This window comes from Melozone crissalis, unplaced genomic scaffold, assembly GCF_028551555.1.
Source record: "Melozone crissalis strain CALT ecotype California unplaced genomic scaffold, PUWL_Pcris_2 ptg000016l_1, whole genome shotgun sequence".
NCBI lineage: Eukaryota > Metazoa > Chordata > Aves > Passeriformes > Passerellidae > Melozone > Melozone crissalis.
The window spans coordinates 20,066,349-20,093,850 of record NW_026535794.1 but is presented as its reverse complement, the minus strand read 5'-3'; the positions used below and the strand labels follow the sequence as shown (position 1 = coordinate 20,093,850).

Here is a 27,502-nt window from a genome sequence, read left to right as displayed (position 1 = left end):
TGTTCTTTTGTGATTAAGTATTAGTTATCTGCTATGTTTGACATTCCTTAGACCTATTTATTTGATTAATTTAATTGTCGCCCTAATTAATTTAATTATTTGGTAGCAAGTGCTGAGAAGCTGGTGCATTCATGGTTCTCTACATGTTGCTCAGCTGATTACCAGCTCCACAGTTTGCTGAACTGGTAAAAAGCCGCCGCCCGGTCCCGGGTGCCCCTTCCGCTTGTCTGGGTTTGATTGATGCGCCCTCTGCTCGCTTCTGTCTCCGTGCCGGCGTTCACAGATTAATGGAGGGGATGGGATTATTCACGGTGCGTTTAATCAAGCATGAAGATAATTTTTTTGGAAGGGGAGAACCCTCCCAGTCATTGCACTGTGTGTGTGTGTGTGTGTGTGTGTGTGTGTGTGTGTGTGTGTGTATGTGTGTAGGGAGGCTGCTTTACCCGAAAACACAGGGAAACTCTGGGGGAGAGGGGCACCGGGGAACGGGATTCAGGGGGGTTGGGCGTTATTGCAGTTGTCATCCGCGAAACTGACGCACGTTTACACGGCAACTTTCGAACAAGCGGGCGGCGCTGGGCCGGGCTCGCCCCGTCCCACGGAGCGCGGGGCTCGGGCCGGGCCCGGGGGTCTCCGCGCCGCCCGCCGTCCTCCCCCCGCCCTCGCCGTGCAGCGCAGGCTGCCTCAGTCCGGGCAGCGACCCGCCCCGCTCGGAGCCGTGCCGGGGCCAGGTGCCCGGCCCGGCAGCGCCTCCCGGGACCGCCGTACGGAGCGCGGCCCCGCTGGCAGCGGCGGGAGAGCCGGGGAAGCCCCGGCGCCTGCGCTCCACCGCGCTCTGCGGAGGGGGCGGGGGGCAGAGCGAGGCGGCGGCCGGGACCGGCCTCAGGCGAGCCCCCTGCCCGCACTTGCGCGGCGGGGGCGGCGGCAGCGCTGCGGGCCGGGGGAGCGCCCGCCCCACGCCGCTGCCCTCGGCCCCGCACCAGCGCCGCCGGCCGCGGAAACCGCCCCGAAAGAGAGAGAGAGAACTTGTTCGTCCGTCCCCGCCTGCCTCCCCGCCGCCCGCGCATCCTCTCCCGCGGCGCATCCGCCCGCCCTCCGGGTCCTGCTCCCCCCGTACTCGGGGCCGGTCCGCTGGCTCCGGCTGGAACGTTTCCCCGCTGGTTTCCCTCGGAGCGGTTTAGTCGGTAGCGGTACACCGAGGAGAGGCTCCGTCCCTCAGCCATCCTGTCTCACCCTGCGGGGGAAGGGAGCTGGGTGGGGGCAAGCCAGGAAGGGAGGATCTCAGTGGCTCTCCTAAAATCTATCAGCAGCCTGCGAGGAGGGAAGAGTTTGGCAGTTCGCAGCGAGGCTGGGCTTGTTTTCCCTAGCGGTGATGCTGCTGGACTGAGAGCGGCGCGGCCGCGCGAGTTCGGAGGACGGAGCCCCCCCCCCCCCCCTCCTTCCAGCGCCCCCCAGCCCCGGTGCAGCGCCCTCAGCCCCGCGGCTCGTCCCTGCCGCCCCCCTGTATGAGCGCTGCTACGAGCGCAGGGCGGCTCGGCGCCTGCTAGGGCTGCTCCCCGCCGCCCCCTGGACTTCCCCAGCACCGACGAGGAGCGGCGCGCACCCCGCACCCGGAGAGTTGTCTCGGCAGGCTCCGTGCTATGGCGAAGCTGCAGAGGAGCAAACTAGCCGCCGGATTTCTATTACTTTTCCAGTGCCTGAGCGAGCGCTGCCAGCTCGCCGGCGGGGAGACGCCGAGGCAGAGCCGCGGTAAGCGAGGCCGGTACCTGCCGGGCGGGGCCGGCCCGGGTTCTCCGCCGAGCCCGGGGCAGCGCGGCCGGGGCGGGGTTGGGCTGGGGTCGGGGGCCGGGCCGGTTCCGCAGCCCCCGCCGTGTGGGCGCTGCCGGCCGCTCCACGGGCCCGTACCCAGGGAGGGCAAACGCCGTTCGGGGCTGGCTCCCCCTTCACCCGCGAGAGGCCCGGGGTCCCGGCTTCTTATCCTTTCCTACCCTGGCTTCTCCGGAAAGAGCTCTCTGTGACTTCATTTCTTATTTTAATGAGAATTCGGGACTTTCCTCCTTTAATGAATCTGCCCCGCGATCACTGTGAGCCGGTGCTGTTCCCCTCCCCAGCCCCTCCGCGGGATCCCCGAGCCTCCTTCCCAGCCGGGTACGAGACGTGGGGGGCTCACCTCGAGAAGCGGGAAGGGAGGGACGGAGCCCCCCGAGTCCCCGGGAGAGGCGCCCCGACAGCCTCCCCCCTCCGCCCTCCCTGCCGCGCCGGGGGCCCCCAGCTCTGCCGGCAGCGAGCCGTGGAGGGATGGCAAAGTTTCCCTGCAGATCCTGCCTGGGAGAGCTAGCGGGCACTCTCCTCCCCCGCGGAAGTCAGTAGCTTGCAGCCTTCCCTGGAAACTGGGAGTTGGGAGAAGGAGAAAGATTAAGGAAGAAGCCCCAGGCGCTGTGGGACCTGTTCCTTAGGAGCGAGAGGCTCTGTTGACCAACTTTGCTTGCGAAGTGTCAGGGTGCTCCTGTCAGTCCTTCTCGGAGACACCTGTTAATGCGTGACACACAGCACCTGTAGTGCTTGCTCTTGGGCCACTGTTTCTCACAGCACGGGCTTCCCTTTGGATCACTAAAGTCTCCTGTATTCTTGTGCTGTGGAGGGGAAAGCTGTTAAAGGAAATCTTGGTACATTTGCGGATAGTGAGAAAGGTCGTGGGGTTTGTGTGTCAGGGGACCTTCCTGCAGCAGATTCTGGCTTACAGGTATTTTCAAAAGCTGTGCCTGTGTAGTCGAAATACCAGCTAGATTATTAATAGATGGAGCACGCCTACTGGCTTCCCTGGTGCAACAGAACTGCCCCTTCCTCCTTTCCTTAAAGGTTTGATACAAGTGTGAAAAGTTTCGTGGTCACTGTGTGACTGACCCAAACAAGAGAGACTGGGTAGGTTTTTTAATGTCCAGCGAGGTTATGCACTAGACAGAGCGGGAGTTTCCCGGGCAGGGGCGCACCACTGAGCTTTGGAATTGCTGAACGACGGGGTAGCTCAGCAGGTTGCTGGGGCTCACATGTCACTTGGGGCCGAAGGGAAAAGCCGGGAGGAGAGTTTTCATGTACTGCTGCAGAGCCCATGCTGCTACACTCGGGGCTGTAGGCAACAAATGTTGGTGTTTGTTAATGTTGGTTATAAGGGGGGGGGGGGGGGGGAAAGTGTAGTGGTGATATTAGAAAAAGAGAATTGCAATCTTGTGTGGAAGTGGACTGAACTCACGAAGTTCATTATCTTTCAGCCAATGTATGCAGCCAATAAAATATTAGTGCTGACTAAATGAAGTATAGTATATCAGTGGGCAAATAAACACCACACTACCCTGATTTAGGCTATTAAGTTGTAGTAGTCATCAATTTCTGTACCAGGAGGTGCTAAATAGAAGGTTTACCAGTGGATTGCTTATTCATAAATCATTTAATAATGTCTTGTGTCTTCCTGAATGTGTTATGAAGTAGGAAGGAGTTTATAATCAGGCAAATATTATTTTGATATTTAATACATTCTGAAGAAAATATAGCAAGTAGTTGTTTTCTTCAAGTAGCAAGATGGGCAATCTGAAGTCAGTCTTGACATCTAGATGTTTATGACTTTGGCATCTTTTCCATACTTATTGATTTAAAAAAAAATAAATGTCATTGCAATAATAATGAAATGTTGTTTTCAAAATCTGAGTTTTATTTCCTTTTTGCTGTTTGGGGAAAGAAAAAAAAAAGGCAATGATAGACTGTGTTCAATCAGTGAGAAGAGAAAAAAAATCTGTAAAGCCAGAAATTCAACTTCAGGTTTTGTGAGTCAAAATGAAAAAAGGTGATGTTTCAAGGTTTTACTTTATTTAGCACCTGCTGTATTCCTTTGGATCAGCTCAGATAAAGCCTTTAAATAATTAAATAAAAATATTTGAGGTACCTGCAAATACTTAAGGGGATGCTGTTTTTACCTTTTTGTCAAATAGTCACTAACAAACCCCCTTATTGAAAATGAATGGAATACCAGTATCAAGAAATGGAAACATATAGTAAGCCCCGGCAGAGCTGGAGCCAGGGAGGATTTCTGAGGATGCTCCCAAAGGGATACGTGCTCATTTCAGCAGACGTGGGAAAAAAAAATGCAAAGGCGTTTTTTGCCAGCTCATTAGAATTATCTTACCGCAGAAAATCAAGTCGGACCAATCCAAGTGCAATAATTTTCTAGGCATGCCGGAACTCACCTGGCTGCCCCGGGGGGTTTGCGAGCCCGGGATTGTGCCCGGCTGAGGCTGCGCCGGCCGGAGCGGGGCTGTGCCCGCCAGAGGGCGCAGCGGCGGCCGCGCACCGCCCGGCTCCCCTCCAGCTCCATCCATCCATCCATCCATCCATCCATCCATCCATCCATCCATCCGCCCCTGGGCCCGTGCAGAACTTCCCTTTTGATGACAAAAATGCTAAAAGTCCAGGATGGATGTTCTTATACACGAGGTTTGTATGTATGTGTGTTTTACAGCGGCCAAACTGAGTATGACATTAATTAAGTGAAGTGAAGCAGACGGTCTCTTGAAAGCTCACAAAACAATTAAGGCGTCCAGTTGTGTGAGTGAGGGCTCACTGTTGAAGTGCTGCCACAAAGTCTTGAAAGTGTTACATTCTTTTGCAAATGTCATCAGTCAGAATTGGGAGGCTGTTTTTGTAATTTTTATTACAATATGTCAAAGTATGTTCCAGAATCTTGATATAATTTATAATCATTGGACTTCTGCTGTCTCCAGACATCAGCATTCGGAGGAGGGGTAAAATTATTTTTGTAGGATAAATTGCTATTAAGGAGTGTTAATCTATCATTTGTCTACTGCTGAAATAGTAGCACTTTGATATTGCCTGAATTTTACGCTGTTAAAAAAAACATCTATACTTGAGACCAAACTTTCATCATTGTACTTTAGGACCTTTGGCTTTTATCTTAGAAGTAGCAAAAGAAACACAAGATTAGACAACATGTATATCAGGTATATTTTCTCTGCATTTAAGTTGTTTTTGGGTTTTTTTTATTTTTTTGTACTTGATATGTAAACAAGGACTATTGGGTTAGAGAGTCCTAGTGACATCTGAGGCCAAATCCTATTTCCACATCATATATATTTTACTAAGATTTCTCTCTAAAGTAGCCATCTCTTTTTTTCAACTTTCATACTGCTTCTTCCTCTTTTTTTTTGTGCTTTTTGTTTTTGTCATTTCCTCTGAAAAAGTGGTTTGAAATACTGCTCGTAAATAGCGGATAAATTAAGACTGTGGTGAGGTTGACTTAGGTCTTAAATTCAGCTTTAGAAAAACTCATTTCCACAGTAAGATCAATACTCATAGTTCATTGAAAGTTTAAAAATCCCTTGGGAAGAAGTGTTTTTGTTTGGCTCTGAATATTCCTGTTCAGAATTTATATCCTCATACAGGCACCTAAACTCCAGCAAATACTTGACTCAGATGTTAGGTTTTGTCTGACATGTAACTTGGAGCTGATGATAAATAACAGGGGAACTATCTCTCCACACTGTAAACAAATGTAGTTGAATGCAGAGAAGGTCTTTATAATTTGGAATAGTTTTTTGTCTCGTGAAAAATTTATTAGCAGCACATACAGGCCATTTAGAGCAAAATCTTGTGACATCTACTGCCTTACTGAATACCAGATTCCTCTAAAAAATGCAGTTTAGGAGGGCTGTTTCCTTTCAAGGAAGAGACTCCTGAGACCATGAAGGAGGTAGATGAAGAAATGCATAATGTCAGGTGATGAGGGACTTCCTGAGGAGAACAGTCACAGACCTTAGTATTTCTCATTAAGGACTTTTTGGCAAATTTTGGTGGAGCAGTGCTGCAGGTCCCCACACCTGCACAGACCTCAGGAGATGGAGCTTTGGACCTGAAACTTGTGTTTCCTGCAGGACTGCTATGCAGTGGTGCCTGGACAGTTGCTTTGCTTTGAAGTACACCAAATACAGCTATCACATGCTCTGTTGAATGCTACTGGTTTTTCTCCACAAAGGAGATAAAAATTTCATATTAAGAGAAATAAAAGTATCATTTGACCCTGCTTTTTATAAAAGTCACCATGGTTTCATTGGACTCTGTGAATTACTGCACAGTTCTGCTGCTTGTAACTCTAAAAGCCCTGGAAAAAAGAAATCTCTGTAACATCCCCAGTTTCAAAACTTACTAAGGCTGCAGTCAGTCTGAGAACACAGCTGGGGTCACTGGCATTTTGCATTCCCAGTGTGGTTCATGCTTCCTAAGGAAAATGAATACCAATGGAATTTAAGGCAGCTTTGGTTAAGGCAATCTCTCCTGAGAACTCTCTGCAGAGGGAACAAAGGTAATTTGATGGGAGCATTTAGGATCCAGTACAAGGAAATGCTGCAAGCCTGCCAGCAGTGTGGAATTATATCCAACTTTTAGGTTTGATGAGGGCTGAGCTGGGAGTGTTAATGCGGTGCAATTGGCAGATGCTGTATTTACTAAACTGGAGAATTGCATAATCAGAGCAGGAACAAGAAGAACCTATGAGTTTGCTTTCTATGGAGAAGTATGCAGAGAGGCCATGCTAAGTACACATGAGGATTGTTTTTGGTTGTGGCTTCTCACAAATGAGCATAGAACATTGCCCTAAAGTAACATCTGTGAGTGCTGGGTGCTGTATCTCATCATGAAACGCTTCCTCCGCTTTCTCCTCTTCTCTTTTTTTTCATCCAACCAATAAACTAAACTTCAGTTAGCACTCCTTGCAGTCGACATTGAGCAATCAGTTGTGCTAAATGTTTGGGTTTGAAAGAGCTTGTGTGACCTGTTCATGTCCCTCAACCAAGGGACAGTGTGTTAGAGTGTTTTTCTGGGCTGGATTTGACCCAGCCTTCTGAAACAGACAAATGGAGCAGGTTCTGAGGCCAGATCCAGGTCAGGCATGGTGCTTGAGTTGAACACACAGTTTCAAAAGTAGCATCTAGATGGGATGATCCATCAAAAGAAATGTAAGGATTGATATGATGGTAGGTACAAGGCAAAACATGAATGACACCTGTGCTCCACTCAACCATGATAAGATCCCAAGAGTTACATTTTCTTCAGTTTCAAGCACTGCACTTTAAGAAATGTATGGACTAATTGAGGGCTGTCATGTGAAGAAAAAAGGAAAGAACGCTGCTATAGAGAATAAAAGTGGTGACATGGTAACAATCTTAACTGGTGTAAAAGGCTTCCACAGAGAAGGAACTTGTCTTCAGCAGCAGCTAATGACTGAAATTGCAGTAAAGCAGATTCCCGTATGATAAGGCTAGAGGAACAGATTGTCTATGAGTATTCTTCATCACTGAAACAGGTTAGATAAACATATGTCCAAAATGTCATTCCATCAAAAAAGGCAGCTGTTCCTGCCTTGGAGCAAATAGCTGGACAGTGTAACCTTTCTGGATGTCACCCAGCTATCTGGAATCATTCTGTGTGGATAGCTTTAAGTACACAGGGGCTCGCCTTGAACTCTGCAGCTAAAATACGAGCATGATTCCAGTGCTCCCTTAGCTTGAGGCCTCTGTCTCTCATTTCCTATGATATACATGGCTTTAATGTGATTTTAACATACACTTTCTGTGGCTGTAGACGAGTTAAGGACATTTAAAATTCTGCTGTAGTTAGTGTTCTTATGTCATGAAATAAAGCTTTTAAAATCAGATTTTGTTCTTACTTTTTTAGAACTTTTACTTTTTAATATGAAACACTGTCTAGGTTCCATTCTAAGCAGATAATTTTTTTTTAAGATATTCTCATGGTGACTTTTTAGGTCTTTAGGCAGAATCACTTATCTCATGCCATTTTGTTCAGTGAACAATCCTTGACATGAATAGGAAGAGTTCCACAAAGGGAATATATAAACCTTTCCATTTAACCTTTCTCTGGCAGTGTTTCAAATATATTTTGTGTCAGAGTGGATGCTTGCATCTCCATTCCTTTGCTTTACAGATGTAATTGAACAGTGTCAAAGGGCTGCTTATGTTTCAGGCATGCAATGCCATTTATAGTATTTACTGCAGCTTTCCTTAACTGCTGTCATAGGGCACATTCTCTTGGAAGTTTCAGCTGCATTTAGTAGCAGAATAGGATGCAGTGGTTACCCAGTAATAAGCACTTGAGTTGTATTTAATTTTTTCTTCTATTCATGCATTACCCTTTTTTTTTCCCTTTAGTCGTAATTTACAAACTGCATCTCTGCTGAATAATTGCATCTTTTCTTCTCACAGGAGTTGCTGCTAGGCTAGTTGTAAAAGGCGAGTGTCATCCACTGTAAATTCAGTGCTTTCTGAAGGGTTAAGGTTTGTTCATCACTATGCAGATTCTTTTATGAGTCAGCAGCTGAACCAAAAATCCACTGGAAAACGTAGTCAGCCTCCGTAGAGAACTGGGAGCTGGCATGAGTCTTTCTTGTGGTAGTTGCTCCATGATATTCTCCAGCTGCCTGTTTCTGCTTTTCTGTGTGGGTTAAAAGGGCTCTCCATTTCAATTTGCAAGCAAAACTCTGTGCATGTGCAATTCAGCCTCAGCCCCCTGGGACAGAACGCCAAGGCCCTCTGTAGGGAACCTCTTTGTGGCAAAACAGGTTTCAGAGTTCCTGGCTCCATCCTCTTTTGCCCCATCCTGCATCTCCTCCTAGCCCTTTCTTGTTTCAGAGATTGTTTCAGAGATTGTTTCTTCCTCACTTGCACTTTTTCAGCAGCTGGTGTGGCCAGCCTCTAGGTCAGATGGATCAGATCTGCTCTTGTTAGTCAAGAGGGATTTAAAAGAGAGAGAAACAGAAAAGACTACATTTCAGAAGAGGTAGTGGAGCTGAAAATAAAATTATGAGGAGGATGAGTGTAGTATTTTGAAACCTGTGAGCATTATAAATCCTCTTAGAACAATACAACAACTCTGGAAAAGTAGAATAGCTGAATTCTGTTCAATACTACCAGGTGTTATGTAGGTTTAGTCAAAAAATGCTCAAAGAAAAAACTAGTTGAAGTCGGAAAATTATGTTAAAGCTGGCGTGCTCTTGTCAAGTATTTCACTAGTAAGTGACAAAACAAGTAGTTGTGAGATTGTTGTTTTGATGATGATAAAATATTTCATTTCACATTTTGCATTTGGACCTTTAACTTAGAATTTTTGTATTATATATAAACACAATTAAAAAGCACTTTGATTCGAAGTTTATGTGTTTGTGTATTTACATGTTTTAATTTAATTTCCTACAGCAAGCATTGACTATTCACTTTTAATCTGAATAAGATCAAAATTTGGATGAGAGTGGGAAATTAACTTTCTAGTCATCTCTAATTGAGACTTATTGCTGTTGAGAATTTGTCTAAGTCCTGTAAGAGCAGGCCATTTTATCTTGTAAAAAACCTTTCTTTTATTTGATGACAGGAAAGGTGAGAATGGCTGAAAAGGACAGTTGTCTTGATCATCCAGCTAGGGTTTGAGGGTTTTGTTTTTTATCATATATTTCTCATTGAGGTTGCTTCTTGGTTAATAGGACATACATGAGGGAACAAAATTAAAAGAGCATATTTTTCAGATTGCAGCTGCTGTAAAGATAATAGATTTATGTTTTACTTGCAGTGAAGGTATTTATGGACTAGAAGTTTAGCATTTGGTGTATTGCAGAAACCTGACCTCAATATCAACAAAATTTATTAGTGATTCCTATTTAAACTTATATATACACTGATCTAAATTGTAGTCTCAAATAAAATGGCTAACATGAATCACCATTATAGATTGTCATCAATTCTGGTTTCCATTTACTTTTTATTATGTCTGTTATTCATGTTCTTTTAAAAAAGTTTTTATGGATTCATAATGTGTAATACAATGCTTTTTAGTTTATTATGCAAACTCTACAAGACTTAATAACTGAAATGTACTGTTGTACACTGTAGAAGTACACAGCTTTTCATGTTTACCTTCAGCCACAGAAACCCAAAGGGTTCTTTCCCTATCAAATATCATGCTAAGCAATAGCATAATTGCTTTCAGTTTTGCTAATGTTAATGAATTTATCCTTCCCAAACCTTTCCTGTAAGCTGTTGAAGACATTTCTATCCTTCCAATGCACAAATGATACAATAACACTAGTAAGTTGTCCGAACAATTTCTTACCTAGGACAGCATAGCTAAGAAGGGATGACATAGGTCAGCAAGTATTTCCTTGAGGGGAGAAGCAGTTGTGTCATGAAAGTCTGTTCCACTGCCCCCATGCACCACAGGCCATCAGCAATGTGCTCCACATTAACAACCTTTGGCCACATGGTAAAATTGCAGCAGACCCAAGTAAAATGTGCCACAGCATGTACGAGGTCATTGAGTTTGAGTTACTACAGTAGCAAAAAAAAATTCTAGCATGCTTTGTTTGAAGGCTTGTTGGTCTTTATTTGGTTTTGCTTAGCCTGTTTTTTTTTTCCATTTATGTTTTTGACTTAATATACTTGGCTCTTCTAGCCCCTGGGGTTTTTTTTTCTCATGTACAATTACATGGACAATGATTGCAGAGTTGGTAACACTGGTTTTGATTCAATTCAGAGCCATTTTCTAGAATAACATTAATGACCTGCAAAATTATTCTTCTTAGAGAAAACTCATCAATTTGAATGGAGGAAAGAAACTACCAGTGTCTTCTGTCAGCCTCTTGAGCTCACCCCACACCCCCCAAAGCACCCTGAAAAAGTGCTCAAAAGGAGGAGGGATTATGTTCCACCTCAGCTGACATGCCTGAGGATTGGCAGTTCTGCCTTTTCATATTGTGCTGTACTGCAAGCTTGGATCCAGTTTGTGTTCTTGATTTTGTTTAGATGCTCTGATGTTGAACCCCTGACTTTTGATTCCCATCACTTGTCAGCAAGCAGTTTGTATGCTCTACTTCTCCACTCCTGTTTTCAGACCATACTCGTCTTACAGCTTGCTTGCTTGTTCCCAGTATCATAAATATTTGTTTTATATTCAGTTTTCTTATTCTTGGAAATATATTACCTTGTAAAAGTCAGGTAATATCCTAGTTTTATGAGTAAGAAGGTGGTTTTAAAAAGTGACAGCTTTGCCAGAATTAAAGATTCCTTGTTGTTGTGTCAAAGTATGAGTTGAATTTTTCTGCAACAGCAGATCTTTTGAGTTTCCCCTTGTTTCTTCAAATTCAGGGGTGTAGTTTCTCTCTGCATTCTTATCCTTCAATTCCCTAATCTCAGATTTTAAATCCCAGTCAGACCTCTGATCAAGTAACCTGTCTGTCTGGAAAAAAATCCAGATTAGAGTTGACTGAAGGTTCTGATTAGTGCAGAGACCACAAGGCTTAGTCTTGGACTGCTGCAGATTTTGCCATTTCTGATACTCTTTCTTCACTCACGTTTGCATCAGGGGAGGGTTTTTCCTCTCAGCTGTTTATACAACACATCCCAAACTGCAGCATTTTATAATCTAGTGTGATAAGTTCTTTTCCTAAACACAAGCATGTCTGAAGGATAGACAAATACTGGGTCAGATTTCTGCCTGTTGGCATTTTGACAACTTGAAAAGACTGTGTCCAAATCTTTTTGGTTTTGTCATTGAGTTCTTGGAGAGAAGAGAACGATGGTGCTCCACAAACTGTAAAATTATTTTTCCTGTAATTAAACTTTAAAAATAAGAATCCAGATTCAGAAATTGCTAGTCAGAAGAAAGAATTCCAAAGCACTTGGGTTAAAACCCTGCTGACCAGAATGCTTTGATTGCTCCAAAAGTTTATCATCCTAAAAAAACAATCATTGTAAGACATAAATTATTATTTTGCTTGATAAATATGATAGCAGCCTTTACTGGGACTGTATCTTCATGACCTTTTAAGGAAAAAGATTATTGGCAAAAGATCTATAACACATGTATGTATACACCATCCATGTATAATGCTGTGCCTGTGATGCTATAAATCATGCTGAAGTTTCCTGTAGAGTGAGTATCTTGCTGAAAACAGAACTGATAGATCAGCAGACTGGTGCTTTTCAGCATGTGCTGTTTTATCACTGATGGTGGGTTTTGTTTGTTCTGCAGAAATAGTGATAAGTTTAAAAAAGCTGTATTTACAAAGCTGTTATTCTTATTTTGCAAAGTATATGTGTTTCCCCCCTCCCACCTAAGTTTGGAAATAAATTTACATCATTTAGGTAATAAATCTACTAGAGCCATCAGTTGGGGGTAAAACCCCAACAAAACAAAAGAAAGCAACAAGAACAATAAAACCAAAAAGGGGGGGAGGGGGACAGCAGGAATGAGGGGAGGAGGGGCAAGGAGGAGCAAACCAGCAGAAAAATAACAAACCAAACCTCAAACAGATTGCACACTTTGGAGCATTTGGAGTTGCATATCTAGGCTTTAGCTATGGAAAACTTCCCTTATTTAGAGCTGTGCTTACATGCTTGCTCAACAGTATCATTCTATACAAATGGTGTCCTACAGATGAGTGGACTGAAAAAGATGTAGATGTTTAAGGTTTTCATCTGATCTTGGACTTTGGAATGTAGCTGACCCAGAAGTCCCAGTACATTAGCAACAGAGGCAATAATTTTTGCAGCCTTGTTGCAGATCCTGAAATGGTTTGAAGGGAAAAGGATTTTTCAGCAGGCAGAAGAGACTGACCTCCCTGTATAGTTGTAGTGGATAACAGCAGTGAGTAAACTCTTCTAATGCATGTTGCATTGTTCTTTAAGAGCGGGACACTGGGATTTATTTTTTTTCCTAATGTGATGTGGAAGACACATTTAGGAGATGCACAGACTAAATATTCACTTAGATTTTATGATCTCTCTCAAGGGACTGAAATGTGGCCTGAGCTTGAGAAGCAATAGGCACACATGGCTCACATCAAATTTAAGTGTAAACACTTATTCCATGCTGCTTCTTGAATGCAAATTTATGGTTTATTGTCCTGCTTTTTTACACAAAAGCATTGCTGTTAGCTTAAAGTGATGACCCAGAGATGTTAGTGAATCACATTTTTATCCCTAAGCTTGTATAGATAATAAACTGAAGGTGAAGTCTTCAGGATAGGAAGTTATATCCAGTTTTATCTTCAGAAGTTTTCTCTAGTTAGAGCATGTTGTAAAATAAAATTAGTCCTTTCAGCTTCAGCTTTGACCCTCCCATGCCTGTATTTGAATTTTATTATTTTATCCTCTTTTGCTCTTCTATGGCACGGCCTAGTGGGGGTGCATACCAAGCCAGCATTCCTAGTGAAACTTAAAAACTCTGTGGCCAGAGAGATTGTCCAGTGTTTGGTTATATTTTCTGCTGTCATAATTGTTTTTATTGATCATCATAAATCCACTGTAGTTTTAACTTCATCTCTCCCCCTGAGAGTCTGAGACAATTGCTAGTACAGTTGTAGAGCCAGCCAGTTGTCCCTCTCTTTCCAATAATCTTTTGTTTGGAGATCTAAGGAAATTTTTAAGTAGAATTCAAATACATTTTGAGGTTGGCCATAAAGCAGGAGAAGGCAAAGAGAAAAAGGATTTAAAAGATTTAAATTCAATATAAAAAGAAAAGTAGTTGAAGTAGTTGCTACCCTTGCAAGCCTCAGTTTGGCACAGAACCTGAAAATGTGACTGAAGCATGTGCTTGAAGAGAAGTGCACATGTAAAGCCTTCACCAAATGACTTGTGCTAGAACATGCTGGTAGGTGTTGCTAAAATGTTTATAGGGCCTTTTATATGTAGAATTTAATTTAGGGAAAAAGAGGTTATATTCTACCCTTACATGCTTCAACACAGCCACAGTTTACTCCTAAAGGAGCAGGCTGAGCCAATTTGAAATGAGTCTTCAGCCCACAAAGCCTTGCCTCTAATTCTATAGCGTGCTCAGCAGTGCTCAGTGCATGTCAAGTGTTGCAGTGTGGGATTTTGGTCACAGGACAGCTTGATGCCACTTTCCCACAGGCAGCAAGCATGGCTTGTGTGCTCCCAGGAAGAGAATGAATGAATGGGGGGATTTTTACCTTGTTACTGAAAAGCTACTCTATACCTCAAAGTTGTTCATTATACTCTTTGAAGGCATTTGGGATTTGGAGGCTAAAGGGTTCTGGATGCTTGTTTCTTCATTGATGCTATTATTTGTATTATTTATTTATAATACATGATAATTTAGTTTGCTTATATCTAAGGGTAAATGAAGCGCATTTGGTTTTAGATATAAAATTGTGATATAAAATTAATGCTTGTGATATAAAATTAATGCTTGAGACTATTGAAATGGTAAAAAAGAGAAGCAAGAAGAGGAGTCCATGAGTTGACTGTGAGAGCTATAAGACTATTTGCTGGGCAGGAATGAAAGACCTGATTCAATTCTCTCTATACATTTTAGCAGCTGTATTAATTCTGTGGGGCTATTCAGCCTGGAAGTCTAGGGAGAGAGATCAAAACATCCATGTGAATTAAAAAAAATAGGTTACTTTGAGGACAAATACTCTGCTTCTGTAATTTAAATCTGTAGGGAGCCAGAGATAGGAAAAGATATATTCAGAAGCTGTGTAGAACTCTATAGAGAAGCTGTGTCCATTTAGAGGAAAACGCTGCATTTGCTATTCTAATTTAGTTTCTTTTTCAGTATTAAAAAGTAATTATTAAAAAAATAAAATGTAAATAAAAAGGTACCTTCTCTGATTCTGTTCTCCTGAAAATCACAGAAAGGAAGAAGAAAGTGTCTGTTGCACAGTTTTAGGAATGTTACTAACTTCTAAATTATATAGGACAGGTAAACTAGGAAGGAAAGATTCCCAACTTTCATCTCCCTGCCAGGTGACTGCTATTGTCAATGGCTGCCTTGTAAAAATATATATGAGGAATGAAAAGACTTTTTGTCTGGGTTTGCTGTGCTATGCTTCTGGGCATTCAGGAGCTTCCTTTTTCATCACAGAACACCTGTTTCAGCCAGGCATCACAGGATGGGGGGAGCAAAGGCCAGGAAGGCAGAGTGGGACCCTTCTGGTCTGTGCCATTTCTTCAAAGGTCCAGTTGTTTCCATGTTTGGTGAGCATGTTTTCTGATAGGAAATGAGGGAAAAAAATGAATAATAGTGATAAAGAAAACTACAGGCTGTTTGCTTGGCCCTGTGGCAATTTCCTGTATCCTTCCAGCTGTACTGTGGCAATAGTGGTTTAGCTTGTAACTTGGCAGAGTAGCCTCTGACCATCCTTGAGGCAGTAAATCCCAGCAGAAAGCACTAAGTTATAACACAAAATAATGCTTCATTAAACATGGCATGCTGAACTTAAAACATGTTCTGCTCTCCTTGCACATCCCTCTGCAGCTCTGGGTTGTATTTCCTGTACTTGTTAACTGACATGGCGGATCACTTAGCTTTGTTTGCTGAGGCAAATTGCTCCAGTCTTCAACATTCCCAGGAATCCTAAAACATGTTTCTGATCAGAGGTGCCCATCTTCCTCAAGTTGCTCTTTTTATCAGTAACAAGGCATGTCTGCTGTTACTCACTTTGGGATTTTGATACCCACCTTCCAAGGGAAGTTCATTGACCTATACCTGTTCCTGCTGTTTATATTCATCCAGCCAGCTGGCATCTGATGGCCATCCATTCTGCATGCTCAGTGAAAGCTTCCATGTACATTTCATAATTTAAAATCCTGTCATGTGCTTTTTCTCCTCATCTCTCTTGGTATTTATGCTGTAATATATTTTACTTACCATTTATGGATTTAAAGTGGATGGATTTGAATTTTGAAATAACTATTTTCCCTAGGTTAAATGGAAATAATGTTTTCCATAGGTTTCATCACCACCATTTTTTTTAAAGAGTGATGAATTTAGAGATAAAACTGCCACATCTAATATCTGTTATTATTTCTTTTCATTTTACCAAAGGAGCACCTGAGTATTGAATGACTTGCAAAGATCACATACAACAAAAGAAACAAAAAAGAATCCCACAGTTTTAGTTTGTGTTTTCATGTTTAACCTTCAAAGCAGACACCAAATGCTTTGTAGTGATGGAACTACGAACTTAAAATTGAGTATACAAGAGCTACTCACTAAAACACAAGCCAATAGCATCTTTACAATTTCTGTCAGAACTCTACCATCTGCCAAGAGCTCTTGAACTTCCATTTAAATATTTGGCAGTCCAAGACTGGTTTTTTACTGTCCCTGTTGCTGCAAGATGGCATTCAAGCTTACTGCTGAGTAGAGCTGCAGTCTCTTAAATTAGGGAATCTGTTTTGCTTCCATGAGAATTCTAACATATGCTTTAAAGGAAAAAAAAAAACCCAAACAAATCAACTACAAAATCAAAAACAACACCAAAAAATCCACAAAAAGAATTTCAACAAAATAAAAAGCCTTCCACTCTGTCTGAAGTTATTAATTTAGTTATAGATTGTATTTACTTGCCATTTTAGATTTTTAAACACTTTTCTGCAATTCGCTTCTCCTTTTTCTCTTCCTTTGACTTTTTAATTTTTCCTTGAGTGCTGTGAGCAGGAAGTAGAAATGGAAGTTATGTGAGGCCAAAGGAACAGGCAGAGACCCCCACTGTCCTGGAATAAAGGTTTGGCAGGGAAGTGGAGGCCTGGAAGGGTCTAGGTTTTCATTCAGCATCTCTTACATCGTTGTGAACAATATAATGAGGGTTCTAAAAATCTTAGAAGAAAAGCAATCTGGAGGAATGCCATAGCCCTGGGATAGTTACATATACCAAGATCTTTTTACAAATGCTGCCTTCAGATGTTGCTGTTCAGTAAGAGTATGAGGTCCTTTGCCTCAGTGTGCAAAGGGAAAAGAAAAATCATGTGACTCCCTAATATTTCTTCTGGCCTACATATAAAACATACCTGCTCTTCCTCTAAATTGCACTACATAGTCACAGGCAGCAAAAATTATTAATATTGTAACTGAGCTTGCTTTTGAGACCTACCAGCAGCAGAGGTACTCCAAAATTTAAGCTCTGGTATAAGAAGAGGCCCGTATTCTTTAAGATGTGGAATCCAGCACAACAATCTTTGAGATTCTTTCCTTGATGGAAAGATTTTAGAGAGTGTAGTTTAGAAATAGAATCACAGAATCCTTCATCACCTCATTTTACCTTGAAAAAGATATGCCAAGTCACCAAAGAGCTGTTCCCAAATAAATAATGGCCAAGGAAAGGCAGCCAAATGCGACCTGTTAATTTTCTTCTGCAATAAATGCATCTGAGCATTTAATCTAATATAAAGACCTCTTGTGATATAAAATTAATGACCTGCATGATTTATTTTTTAAGGTCTGCTATAAATTATATGCATCAGTTGGATGTTTTGGGGTTTTTTTCCTACAGAAACATTATCTGGTTTGGGAGTTTAATCAAGCCATTGAATTTAATTATTGTCTCATTTCTGAAAGTTATACAATTGCACTAATATTTAGAGCAGATTTCTAGGAAAAAAATATGTTAAAAGTTTTCTAATCCTTTACTTAATAACTTCCACGAGACATGTGCTCCATTTAGCTTGGAATGTCTGCTTTTACAACAACCACAATACATTTGGAATGCTCTCCACAAAACTGAAAATATGAAACTTTAATGAATAAGATGAATATAGCTTACAGTTTTGCCATGCAATTCTGCAACTGTTATTGTACAGTTCCCTAAGTGCTTAATCTTGGGCATTTACCACTGACGTCAGTGGGAACTAAGTGCCCAAAATCTCCTTAAGCACATCTAGATGTGTGGTATGTGAGGTTATGCTTTGCATTTAGTTTATTTTTGCATTCATTTATTTTCTATTCAGTTTCAAAATAATGCCAGGTAATGTGGGAGTTTTTGCAGCTTAGCAAGCAATTCACTTGGGAGCAAATTGAATTTCAGTCATTTAGTTTTTGAAATCAAAATAGTAAAGATAATAGTGAGTCTTGGGACCAATAGTTTCTGATCAGCAGTCTGCTGTACTCAACAGGACTTCTGAATATGTGTTTCTTGAAGAACATTTCCCCTTGGTTCCTGAAGAGCTCAGCTCTGCTGGTCTGGGAAGCACGGAGCTCTATGTACAAGAGGTTGCCAGGTCTTATGGTGCCCTTCAGCTGCTAAATAATTTTTAAAGAAATGTAAACTGTCCCAGCTGTGTAGGAAGGATGCAAAATAAATTAGAAATATTTAGAAGGAGCTGTGGGACATTGTGAATTTACATATTGAAAATACTTGTGAACCCATTTTGACATTCAGTATGTAACCTCTTGTAAAAATAAGAAAGATAGGAGGGTGTTTGTAAGTACTTGTATCACAGAATCACAGAATATTGTGAGTTGCAAGGGGCCCACAGGGATCACCAAGTCCAGCTCTTGAGTGAACGGCCATTACAGGGTTTGAATCCACAGCCTTGGCGTGCTTAGCACCAGGCTCTGACCAACTGAGCTGTATATGCATATGTGTAAATATTGTCATATTTAAAGATACGGCTGCACATCAGTTATACAGTAAATTTTCTTTGTTTTCATTCCTTATTTGCGTTTATATCAATATCTACATTGATTTTCACAGTCTTTATAACAAGGATATTACTTTGAATATTTGCTGTGCTTACTTCCCAGAGGTACCATTCCTTTTACTATTCTCAGAGCATATTCCACTCCAAGTTTTGCTTTCATTTATTGATAGAATGTCATGTATTAAGGAAATACAATCTTCTTTATCCTAGTTTAATTACCGTTTTCAGTATTTTGTCATCTTTTTAATACTCAGTACTAGTCAAAATCATAATTCAATAAACTGCAAAGAGCATCTAGTAATTATCTTTTCTCAATATTTACTGTTACTTTTCCACTTTTGACTTCCATTAACAGCTCATACAGTTTCTATTAGTACCTCATAGTGCACTCAAATGTAGTGACTATCTAGAGACATCAGGGTTCTTCTAACTGTTTTTTGCTAGTCTTTATACAAGAAACTTCACATGTTGATGATCATTGCGCACAGCTAAATCTATGGATGTTAGCCTAAATTTGCTTTCTTTGCTCTGGCAAAAATCCTAGTGGCTTCTGTGGTAATTTGCCTGTTAAGGTTTCACCTGTCCCCGATGGAGAAGCCTGGAGTCCCAGGGGAAGAAGGCAGGTGAAGCTCACAGAGCTCTCCAGCCTGGGAGGACGATGAGCCTGCTCACCCAGTGAGTGACCCAGCTCTCGGAGGGTGGGTGACTTCTTCTCCCGGAGTCTGTGGCACAATGAAGTGGGGCCTTCCAAGGCTGTTTAACCTGGGGGCTAAAACTCATGTTGAAACAACAGCCAAATCATGTGGTATCAATACTGTAGTAGGTATTTACTGCTTCAAAACTCTCCACAGGCTGCAGGATCAAGTTTCAAGGGGGAAAATCCCCTACTTGCTTATACATCTAATTAGTTTCTCTGTAGCAGGTGGATACTTTTTGTGTTTGGCATGAGTTATATGATTATCATATAAAAGAAAATAGAGGAATAAGCTTAAATTGAAACAAGATGATTGGGGTTTACTACTCTTAAAATACTGTTCTTTTATTTGGGGAAGCAGGAACTGAAGAGATTGGGAAAGCCTAATGACTTTTCATATACAGACCTCATTGGCAGATATGCCTCTGTAATTTCCTGCTCTTGAGAGTTTTATGACCTCTTCAGCCCCGAGTTGCTGTCTTTTACTGCAGCCCTCCATCTGCTGAAGAGAATGAATCTTGCAAGAAATAGTTGTAAGAAGAGAAGGAGCTTTGTTGCTCCCCCTTAGCAAACTATTACCAGCTTCCTCAGGATTCTTCATTAGGACACCTGAAGTGATACATTTTTTAAGAGGTTTAATTATAAGTCTAGTGAAATGTGAATAAAGAAAGAACTCAGCAGGCCAACAGATGTTGAAGCAAATTATACAAAGTGTTGTTGAAAGAGGAGCCTTTGAAAACATACATACTCAAAGATCTATTATAATTTATCCAACAGTTAGAGCAAAGAAATTCCCTATTGTTTTTACCTCATAATGATAATAGAAATCAAAAACATTCTCAACTGAATATCAGTCCAGGCTCAATCTGTATTTTAATAGGTGGGTTGCTTGCTTTGCAGATGGTTTTGTAAAAAACATGTTTTGTTGTTTTTTGTTTCATTTTTAAAGATGACTGAGTCATGAAAATATATTCCTTCTAGGGAAGAAAAAGAAGCTTTTACCTTTTTATCTTTTGATTTTCAGTGTTTCTTCCTAGCAAAAAACAACCACTTTTTTTTTTTTTTATTTGATAGTATGTGACATTTTGCCATGTATTTAATTTGTCAAAATGAGAAAAACAGTGATGCAGGCAATTATACCCACGCTTTAGGATTTTTGAAACAATTATTTTAAAATTTCAGTTAAATACTGACAGTGATTTTTCGGGTTTTTTTAATATCTAAGAGACTTTAAAAAGAGAAGATTATATCTTTACTGTTTAGTGAAAAGGGTTTGTGGTAGATCTTCTTTTACTTTTCTTCCCAAAGGCATTTGTTATGTATCCCATAGAAATCAGTTCAAATAGGGAAATTGGTTACCAACAGAAGAACTGTAATGGACATGGCAAGGCTCTGTGAAGAAGAAAGGAGAAGCAGCTTCTCTCCAAGCAAACAGAGATTCTCTGTTTGCTGGGAACTGCTCTTCTTTAATATTTAGATAATAAAATTGGCATTAAAATGGGAGTATGCTAGTAAATTCTGGTCTTGTGCCGATGATTCTTTTTAATCGATGTCAGAGGAGGACTAGTAATTCCTGTAAAAATATAATAAGGAGATGGTAAAGTATGGAAAAGGCATGAAATATAACATAGTCAAAATTCTCACATTTGTTGATCAAAAATGAAACAAAAAAACCCTTATCATCTGCCTCCTTAATGGAGAAAAGACTTGACCATAAAAATGTGTGATAGATGTGGAAAAAGTGGCTGTGCTACTAAAGGACATGAGAACCATCTTTTTCAGCAGTGGGAAAGTACACTGATATAACTGAGCATAAAATATTTCATATAGTTCTGATCATTCATTTGCTATAAAAACTCATTCAAATTGCAAAAGATGCAGAGGAAGCCTATTTGGGATGAATAGGACAAATAATTCTCTGTGAGGTAGGATAAATTTCTTTAGTCTCTCAAAATAAATCTGGAAGAAGTTGTAATACCTTTCTGTAAATATATTTCAGGAGAAAAAAACAGAGAAGAGATTTGAGGTAAAGATCTAATAGATATATATTGACCATGAATAAATTTATGCAAATACAAAGATCTATAACCAGTAGAGAAGTTGTGTTCTGAATGTGGTTCCCTTTCAAAGTCAAAGAGATTTCTAGTGAGTGCACACCTAAATTTTATGGAATATTAACCTAAATTTTATGGAATATTATATAGGGGATACACATCTGCAGGGTACTGGTGTCCTAAATCTGGTGTTACTGCTGCATAACTTCACCTGCTCCTTTTGAGTCCTGTGCAGTACTACAGAGGAAAGTGTTTTTTCCATCTTGGGAGGTAATAAATGAGTCCTTCAACACTGCTCAGTCAGTCTTCTACAGATAACCACCCTTGGGAGCAGTACGAGGGAAGGGTGTTGCCCAAAGTCTGTGGTTGGAGATGTAAGAGAAGTAGACATGTTCACAGGCAATCCACTTTTTTTGCATGCTCTGGCCTTGCAATTTCCTTTTTGCTGTAACCTGAAAAGACACTTAAATTGTGTGTGCTAGACTCTAAAACAAGTGCCACAGTTCTGCTGCCTGGAGAGCATCCCAGTGGGCCTTTGTCCAGGAGACTTGGCTTGCAGTTTCACCGACAGTGCTGTCTGTGGTCATGGGTTATATCATAACTTTGCTGTTTCTGCTCCAGATCTCCCAGAGAGAGTGGTTTCTTAGCATCACAGTCGTGTGTCTAACCTGCTGGCTTCTGCTCAGCCTTTGTGGCACGATTGTTTTTCTACAGATTTCACTCAAGGTTTTCCCATAATGTTATTATGATAGGTGCTTACATAACCCTGCTGTACTGCTTTGCAGTCTGTCCAAACCTTGCAGCATGAATATCAAGAGGATGACTGGTCATTGGGTTTTAAAACCACTGTGGCCCCTGGGTAGTGGAGGATTGAAAATGAAGCATCATAGTGCTGTGTTTGAGTCTTTCAAGCATTCCCCTGAAGGGATACAGGTATGCTACACACATCAGAAAACCTGTTCCCTAATCCTGTAATTAGTTTGTGCTCAAGTACCATGTTTAGATTATGTTGGCTCCTCGAGATTGTGTAATTTCAATTATGAGACTAATGCAAAGTGTCATGGCAAAGTTGGTGTGCTAACAAATAGTAAAATTTTATCATTATTTATTAGTCTTTTAACTAGAAAAAGCAGCTTAAAGCTAATCCAGGGAGGGACAGGACAGGAACATCACATCTGTGTGTCCCAGCACCCACTGACAGGAGAAGAAGAACCACCTTTGAAAGGACAAATGAGCAGTGCTCTGACATTTGAACTTGAGAAACATAGTGAGAGGTTTCTAGCTCCTTACTCTGTGCCATTCCTCCCTTTTCTGAAATGTCATTTAAGCAAAAGAAAGCAGAAAGACTCCAAATGAGGTTCAGTAGCAAAAAGAATCTTGACAAAGTGGTAGAATTGGTGGCTCAAGTTGCTGCTTCAGAGTGACCAAGAAAGCAAGCTGGTCAGTCTGACAAAGTAGCTGTAACTGGAGATGCTGGGAGGGTGCTTTCTTGCTTTTGTCTTCTCAGAGCTCATTTCAGTCTTATGAGTTCTGTTTACAGGGGACAAAGAGCACTAAACCCCCCTTCCATACTTCAAGTGTCTCAGTGTATTTCTTTATAGTATCCAAGGGATAACACAGCTGTACAGGCTTATTTGAAAACTGGAAGACAGATTTAGGAATATATATATAGCATCATCAAACTAACTCAAATATCTGTGGTGGGCAGCTAAGTAAAAGAGTGTCCACTACTGAGGTTCACTGGGAGTTTGTAACTTCAGTGTTCTGTTGTTAAAACCTGAGTATGCCTGTATCTTACAAAAAAATACGACTTAACGACTTCAAGTAATGAAGACTACAAAATATAATTTCATCCTACAGTTTTAGGATAGTGGCCAAACCAGTTTTCAGTACTTTCACTTTGAATCCTATTTCTTTCTAGTATTGTCTTTGTCAAAGAACCTAACAAAAAAAAATATCAATTTGTGTGCTTGGTCTCCAGCAGATTTTAGAACAGTGTTTCTTTCTTTATGGCTCTGGTCTTCGAGGGTTGTAACAATTTTTAATACATTTGCAAGATTTCTATAGCAAAGAAACTTCCAGCCTGCTTTGAATCACAGGGGGAGTGAAATCACAGTTGTGTTGTTTGAGCTCCAGGATTCAGGGAAACTGTTATTTATGTTGCCTGTGTTTCTCCTCACACAAATAAAGACATATGTCCAAAGAGTTTAACAAGAAAGAGAAGGATGGCTAAGGGAGCTTTTTACCCTGACTCATCAGTAACAATTGCACACATTTCTGCATCATGCAAAGAGAAACTGTGAGAGCTCCTCTGCCCTCAGCACTCCCAGAAAAGGCGAGGTTGCAGCAGTTGTTTTAAATGCAATTGTGGTTTAGGAATTGATTTTTGGTAGTGTCTCATTAGTATAAATAAAATTTCTTTACTACATATCAAAAAATGTCAGATAATAGAAACACCTGAGAGAGAACCAAAATTTCCATTCTGTGCAAGTTTGCTATTGAATTCTTTTTTTTGCTTTTGACTTGGTCTTTTTCGTTGGTTCACTGAAGCACTGAGTAGATGTACAGTATCATATCCCATGTAACTATTAGCATCCAAGCACTGATTATAGGGCAGCAGATGTCACAAAAACCCATTATGGTAATAAGGACATGCATTTAGCAGCCAAATTTTGCTATGGCTGGAAACTTCCTCTTTGTGAGGAGCAAGTGCTGCAGTGTTTTGCCTGGCATTAGTTTAATGTACTCTTCAAAGTGATTTTTATCAGTAATTGGAGAAGATAGGAATGTAAACTTTTAGATTTTCCTTGGTGATGTTGGAATATATATCTCTTGCTCCAGTGTAAAGATTGAGTAAGCAATAAATTCCCTCTGGTACAGTGTTCAGGTTTTTTCAATGCAGATGATAACAGCCTTTTATCCCTGCCTTCATGAACCAAGCTTTACCATGCAATTGACTCCAAAATTAAATGCCACGAGGCTCAAGAAATCATGGGATTTGTTAAGAAATAATAATACTGGCACTCTTTATTTGCTTATATAATTTCTAAGTTGTACAGACTAATTTCTTTTCTCCCTGAGAAGCCACAGTAAAAGCCACAATCTTTATTCAGTGGCAGGAGTTCTGTAATTGGTCTTTTAAAAAATGAAGTATGTGGGAACTAATGGCACTTATCTGTGAGTGCCCAGTAGTATATTAAACCTATTTAATTTCTTGCCATTGTTTGGCCTCCTTTGCTCTCTGGGTCTTGGAATGGTTTGTATTGCTTCCTTATTTTAAGGTCTCCCCACAGACTTGTTAGCTCATAAATTAGACTGTGCCAGTTTATGTGCTATACCCTAGGCTGATAATCCTTTCTCCAACCCTTCCTTGCTGGTGCTTCACCTTGCTGCAGAGGGAGCTGAGTTTTTCCCTGTATGGTGTGCATTCTGCATAGCTTGGAACTGAAGAACACCTGAAATTTCTTTCCCTTAGGAAAAAAATTGCATCAGCTCCTCTGGCTGCAGGATTTAGGATGATGGAATTTTCACAGGGTTGTCATCCAGCTTTGGTAGGTGCAGTGGTTATGTGTAGCACTAACAAGTGCTGGAAACACAGCTCTGTCCCTGCTGTCCTCTGACCACAACTTCAGAGCGGTGGTGACTGAGTTCTTTGGTGGTGAGGAAACTTCAAAGGCAAATAATAAGGTCAGCACACATTATTTGGTTCCATGTGGGAGAGGAGCACAGAGTGGGATCTGGTCCTCATATAAGGAGAATGAGACTCTTCTAATAATTTTATTTATTACTGGATGTCCTTGAGAAATGACTGCATGGCTGAGAAGACTATAGATTTAATTTCAGTACGGACCTAGGAAGAAAATAGTGGTTCTGTTTTCTTCTGTCTCCAGTTCTGTGGTATCGCAGGATTTATGAAGTGAATTTTTAAATCAATAAGATCTGGTTTTCCCCCTCTATAACTTCCATAAAAATATTTCTTGCTTTTAGAGAGACCATTGCAATGTGTGAATTGTCAGGCTGGGACCTGCTTTGTCAGAGTGGCTTCCATTTAAGTCTCCATCATTTTAGACCAGAGACGGGGGCTCTTCACACAGGATTGCTGTGACATCCATGGCCTTCCTGCATGTCAAGTCCATCTTTTTCAGTGTTCCTTTTAGCAAATCTACTTGAGTGTGATCTTGAAAACTGTGCTTGAGTTCTGAAAACTGTGGCCATTGAAAGGCTCTTAAAACACTGCTAAGGTGTGTGAAATTTCTGGACAGTACTTTCAAAAGGGAACTAGGACTTTTTAAAATGTTATTTTTTTCAGGTATATGGTTTATATACCAAAGTTCAATTTACATGTGTACATATCAAATACTCACCCATGATTTTCCCCAAAGATTTTTTTTAGGCATTTTATTTTCTTCCTCTTTCTTTATTTACATCTCACTGACTATAACCTTTATGTTGCTGCATTGGATGTTCTTGTCTGGTGGATTCTTTTAAGGTAACCTGGGGATGAGTGTTTAAGAAAATCACTGCTATGATTCTAGGGCTTCAATTATCTCCTGGGGCTCTTCTTTAGGAAGCATACTTTCACAGTTTCTGCCTTCATGAGAATCTTCTGATTGAATAATAGCCTTGAATTCCATTAGGTACTGTGTGGTTTTTTTCTGAGCAAAATAAGGAGAAGGTGGTTATTTTCCCATAAGCAACATGTTTAATTTTCTTGTAGTCTATCTTCACGTTACACATGTGCTGCTCCTGTTGTCATTCATTAATTTTCCTTTTGAGATCCTTGTTCAGTCATTATTTTCTGCCAAGTCCTGAAGAATGTATTTATATAGGTTTTTTTTTCAACTCCTCCTTCTTTCTCTGAATTAATTATAAATGGAATCATTTACTATCTGCTTGTCTGTGTTCCAAGCAAATTATAGTTGTGTGTGCATTTGATTGCCTTGGTTATTATTTTATGTATTTCAATTTCTGAAGTAATCATAGTTTGACAAGTGCTGTCCATTCTTCTGCATGTCAAAGACTCTATGCTGAAAGGGAAATTACAGAGAAAACATGTTCCACAGATGGAAGTGCTACGTGATTATCCATTTAAGGAGCCAGTATGGCTTCTTCCCTTGGCATGCAGCTATAACAGAGTTTAAGTTAAACTAAAACAAGTCTTTATAAATAAAGTAGATATTTCCCTGATACAGATTAGGCAAAGTGATGAATATGACTCAATGTAATCTATTGGTTGTTTTGCAACTGTGATTAAACTATAACTACTTTTGCAGGGCATTTGTAGTGTAGGAAGCATTTTCTTTTATGTTACAAAGAGTCTTTAATACTTATGGTTGACAGCCAAATCAGAGAATCATAAATTCAGATGGTTACAAAAGAGTCTGAGCTATGGTACAGTAAACTGTGGTGTTTTTCTCTAGTCTGCCAGGTTGCCATGTGGGATTTGCCTTCTGCACCTTTGTTCTGTCGTTGGCCTCTTCACTAAGCCTCACAGCAAACAGAGTAGTTGGGAGCATAGAGGGTGGTTTTGACTCATATCTTTGAAGATATTTAAGGATTACAGCATCCATGGGATTTTGGTATTTAATAATTTTGGTATCTAAACACCATTCAAGATCTAGGTCTTTCTCTTTTTTCTTTTTTTCCCTCAATACTTGTTTATACAGAGAAGTTCATCAAGAGAGATTTAGTGCTGATCACTTTGGTCCCAGTCCAACATAACCTTCAAACTTGTAGTCCATTGTCAAGCTCTCGGGTAATCCCATTGAAATACCTGTGTGAGTCCTTGGCTGCAACAGAATAGACTTGGCATCCTCTGGCCTGCCACAGTAGAGAACCACTTGTCTAGCCAGAAATTGCTCATCACAAGCACAAAAAAAAAGCACTGTGATTGCCAACTCTTCTTGTGTCCTCTGAGTCACTGAATAGTTACTGAACAGTAATGATATTTTATATCTGATGACCCAGAATCCAGGGGTTATGTCACCATTACTAAACAATTTCTCTAGTGGGGGAGCATTGAGTGCTCACCACTGCGTGCTGATTTTCTTTTTGGGTCAATGATTTTGGGTAAGTTCTTTCAGATTCATTGAAATGTTGGCAGTTCAGTCTTTTTTATATAAAACAGTTTTGTGCCTCTCCTACAAATGAACAATTGGGAGGCCATTGATTTCACAGCCTGTTCATTTTAGTGAACCTGATGGTGGATGAACAGAAGGAATGCTCTAGGTAAACTTTTTTATCCA

General features: G+C 40.8%; 1 protein-coding gene across 1 annotated transcript in view; it reads left to right on the top strand.

Moving 5' to 3' along the window:
- The first annotated feature begins 1,109 nt into the window (after positions 1–1,109).
- PLXDC2 (plexin domain containing 2) overlaps positions 1,110–27,502 on the top strand; it is a 253,050-nt gene continuing 226,657 nt past the window's right edge. The window contains exon 1 of the mRNA XM_054273816.1: positions 1,110–1,749. Coding sequence (XP_054129791.1) covers positions 1,641–1,749 — 109 coding nt within the window. The 5' untranslated portion in view covers positions 1,110–1,640. The remainder of the gene's footprint in view (positions 1,750–27,502) is intronic.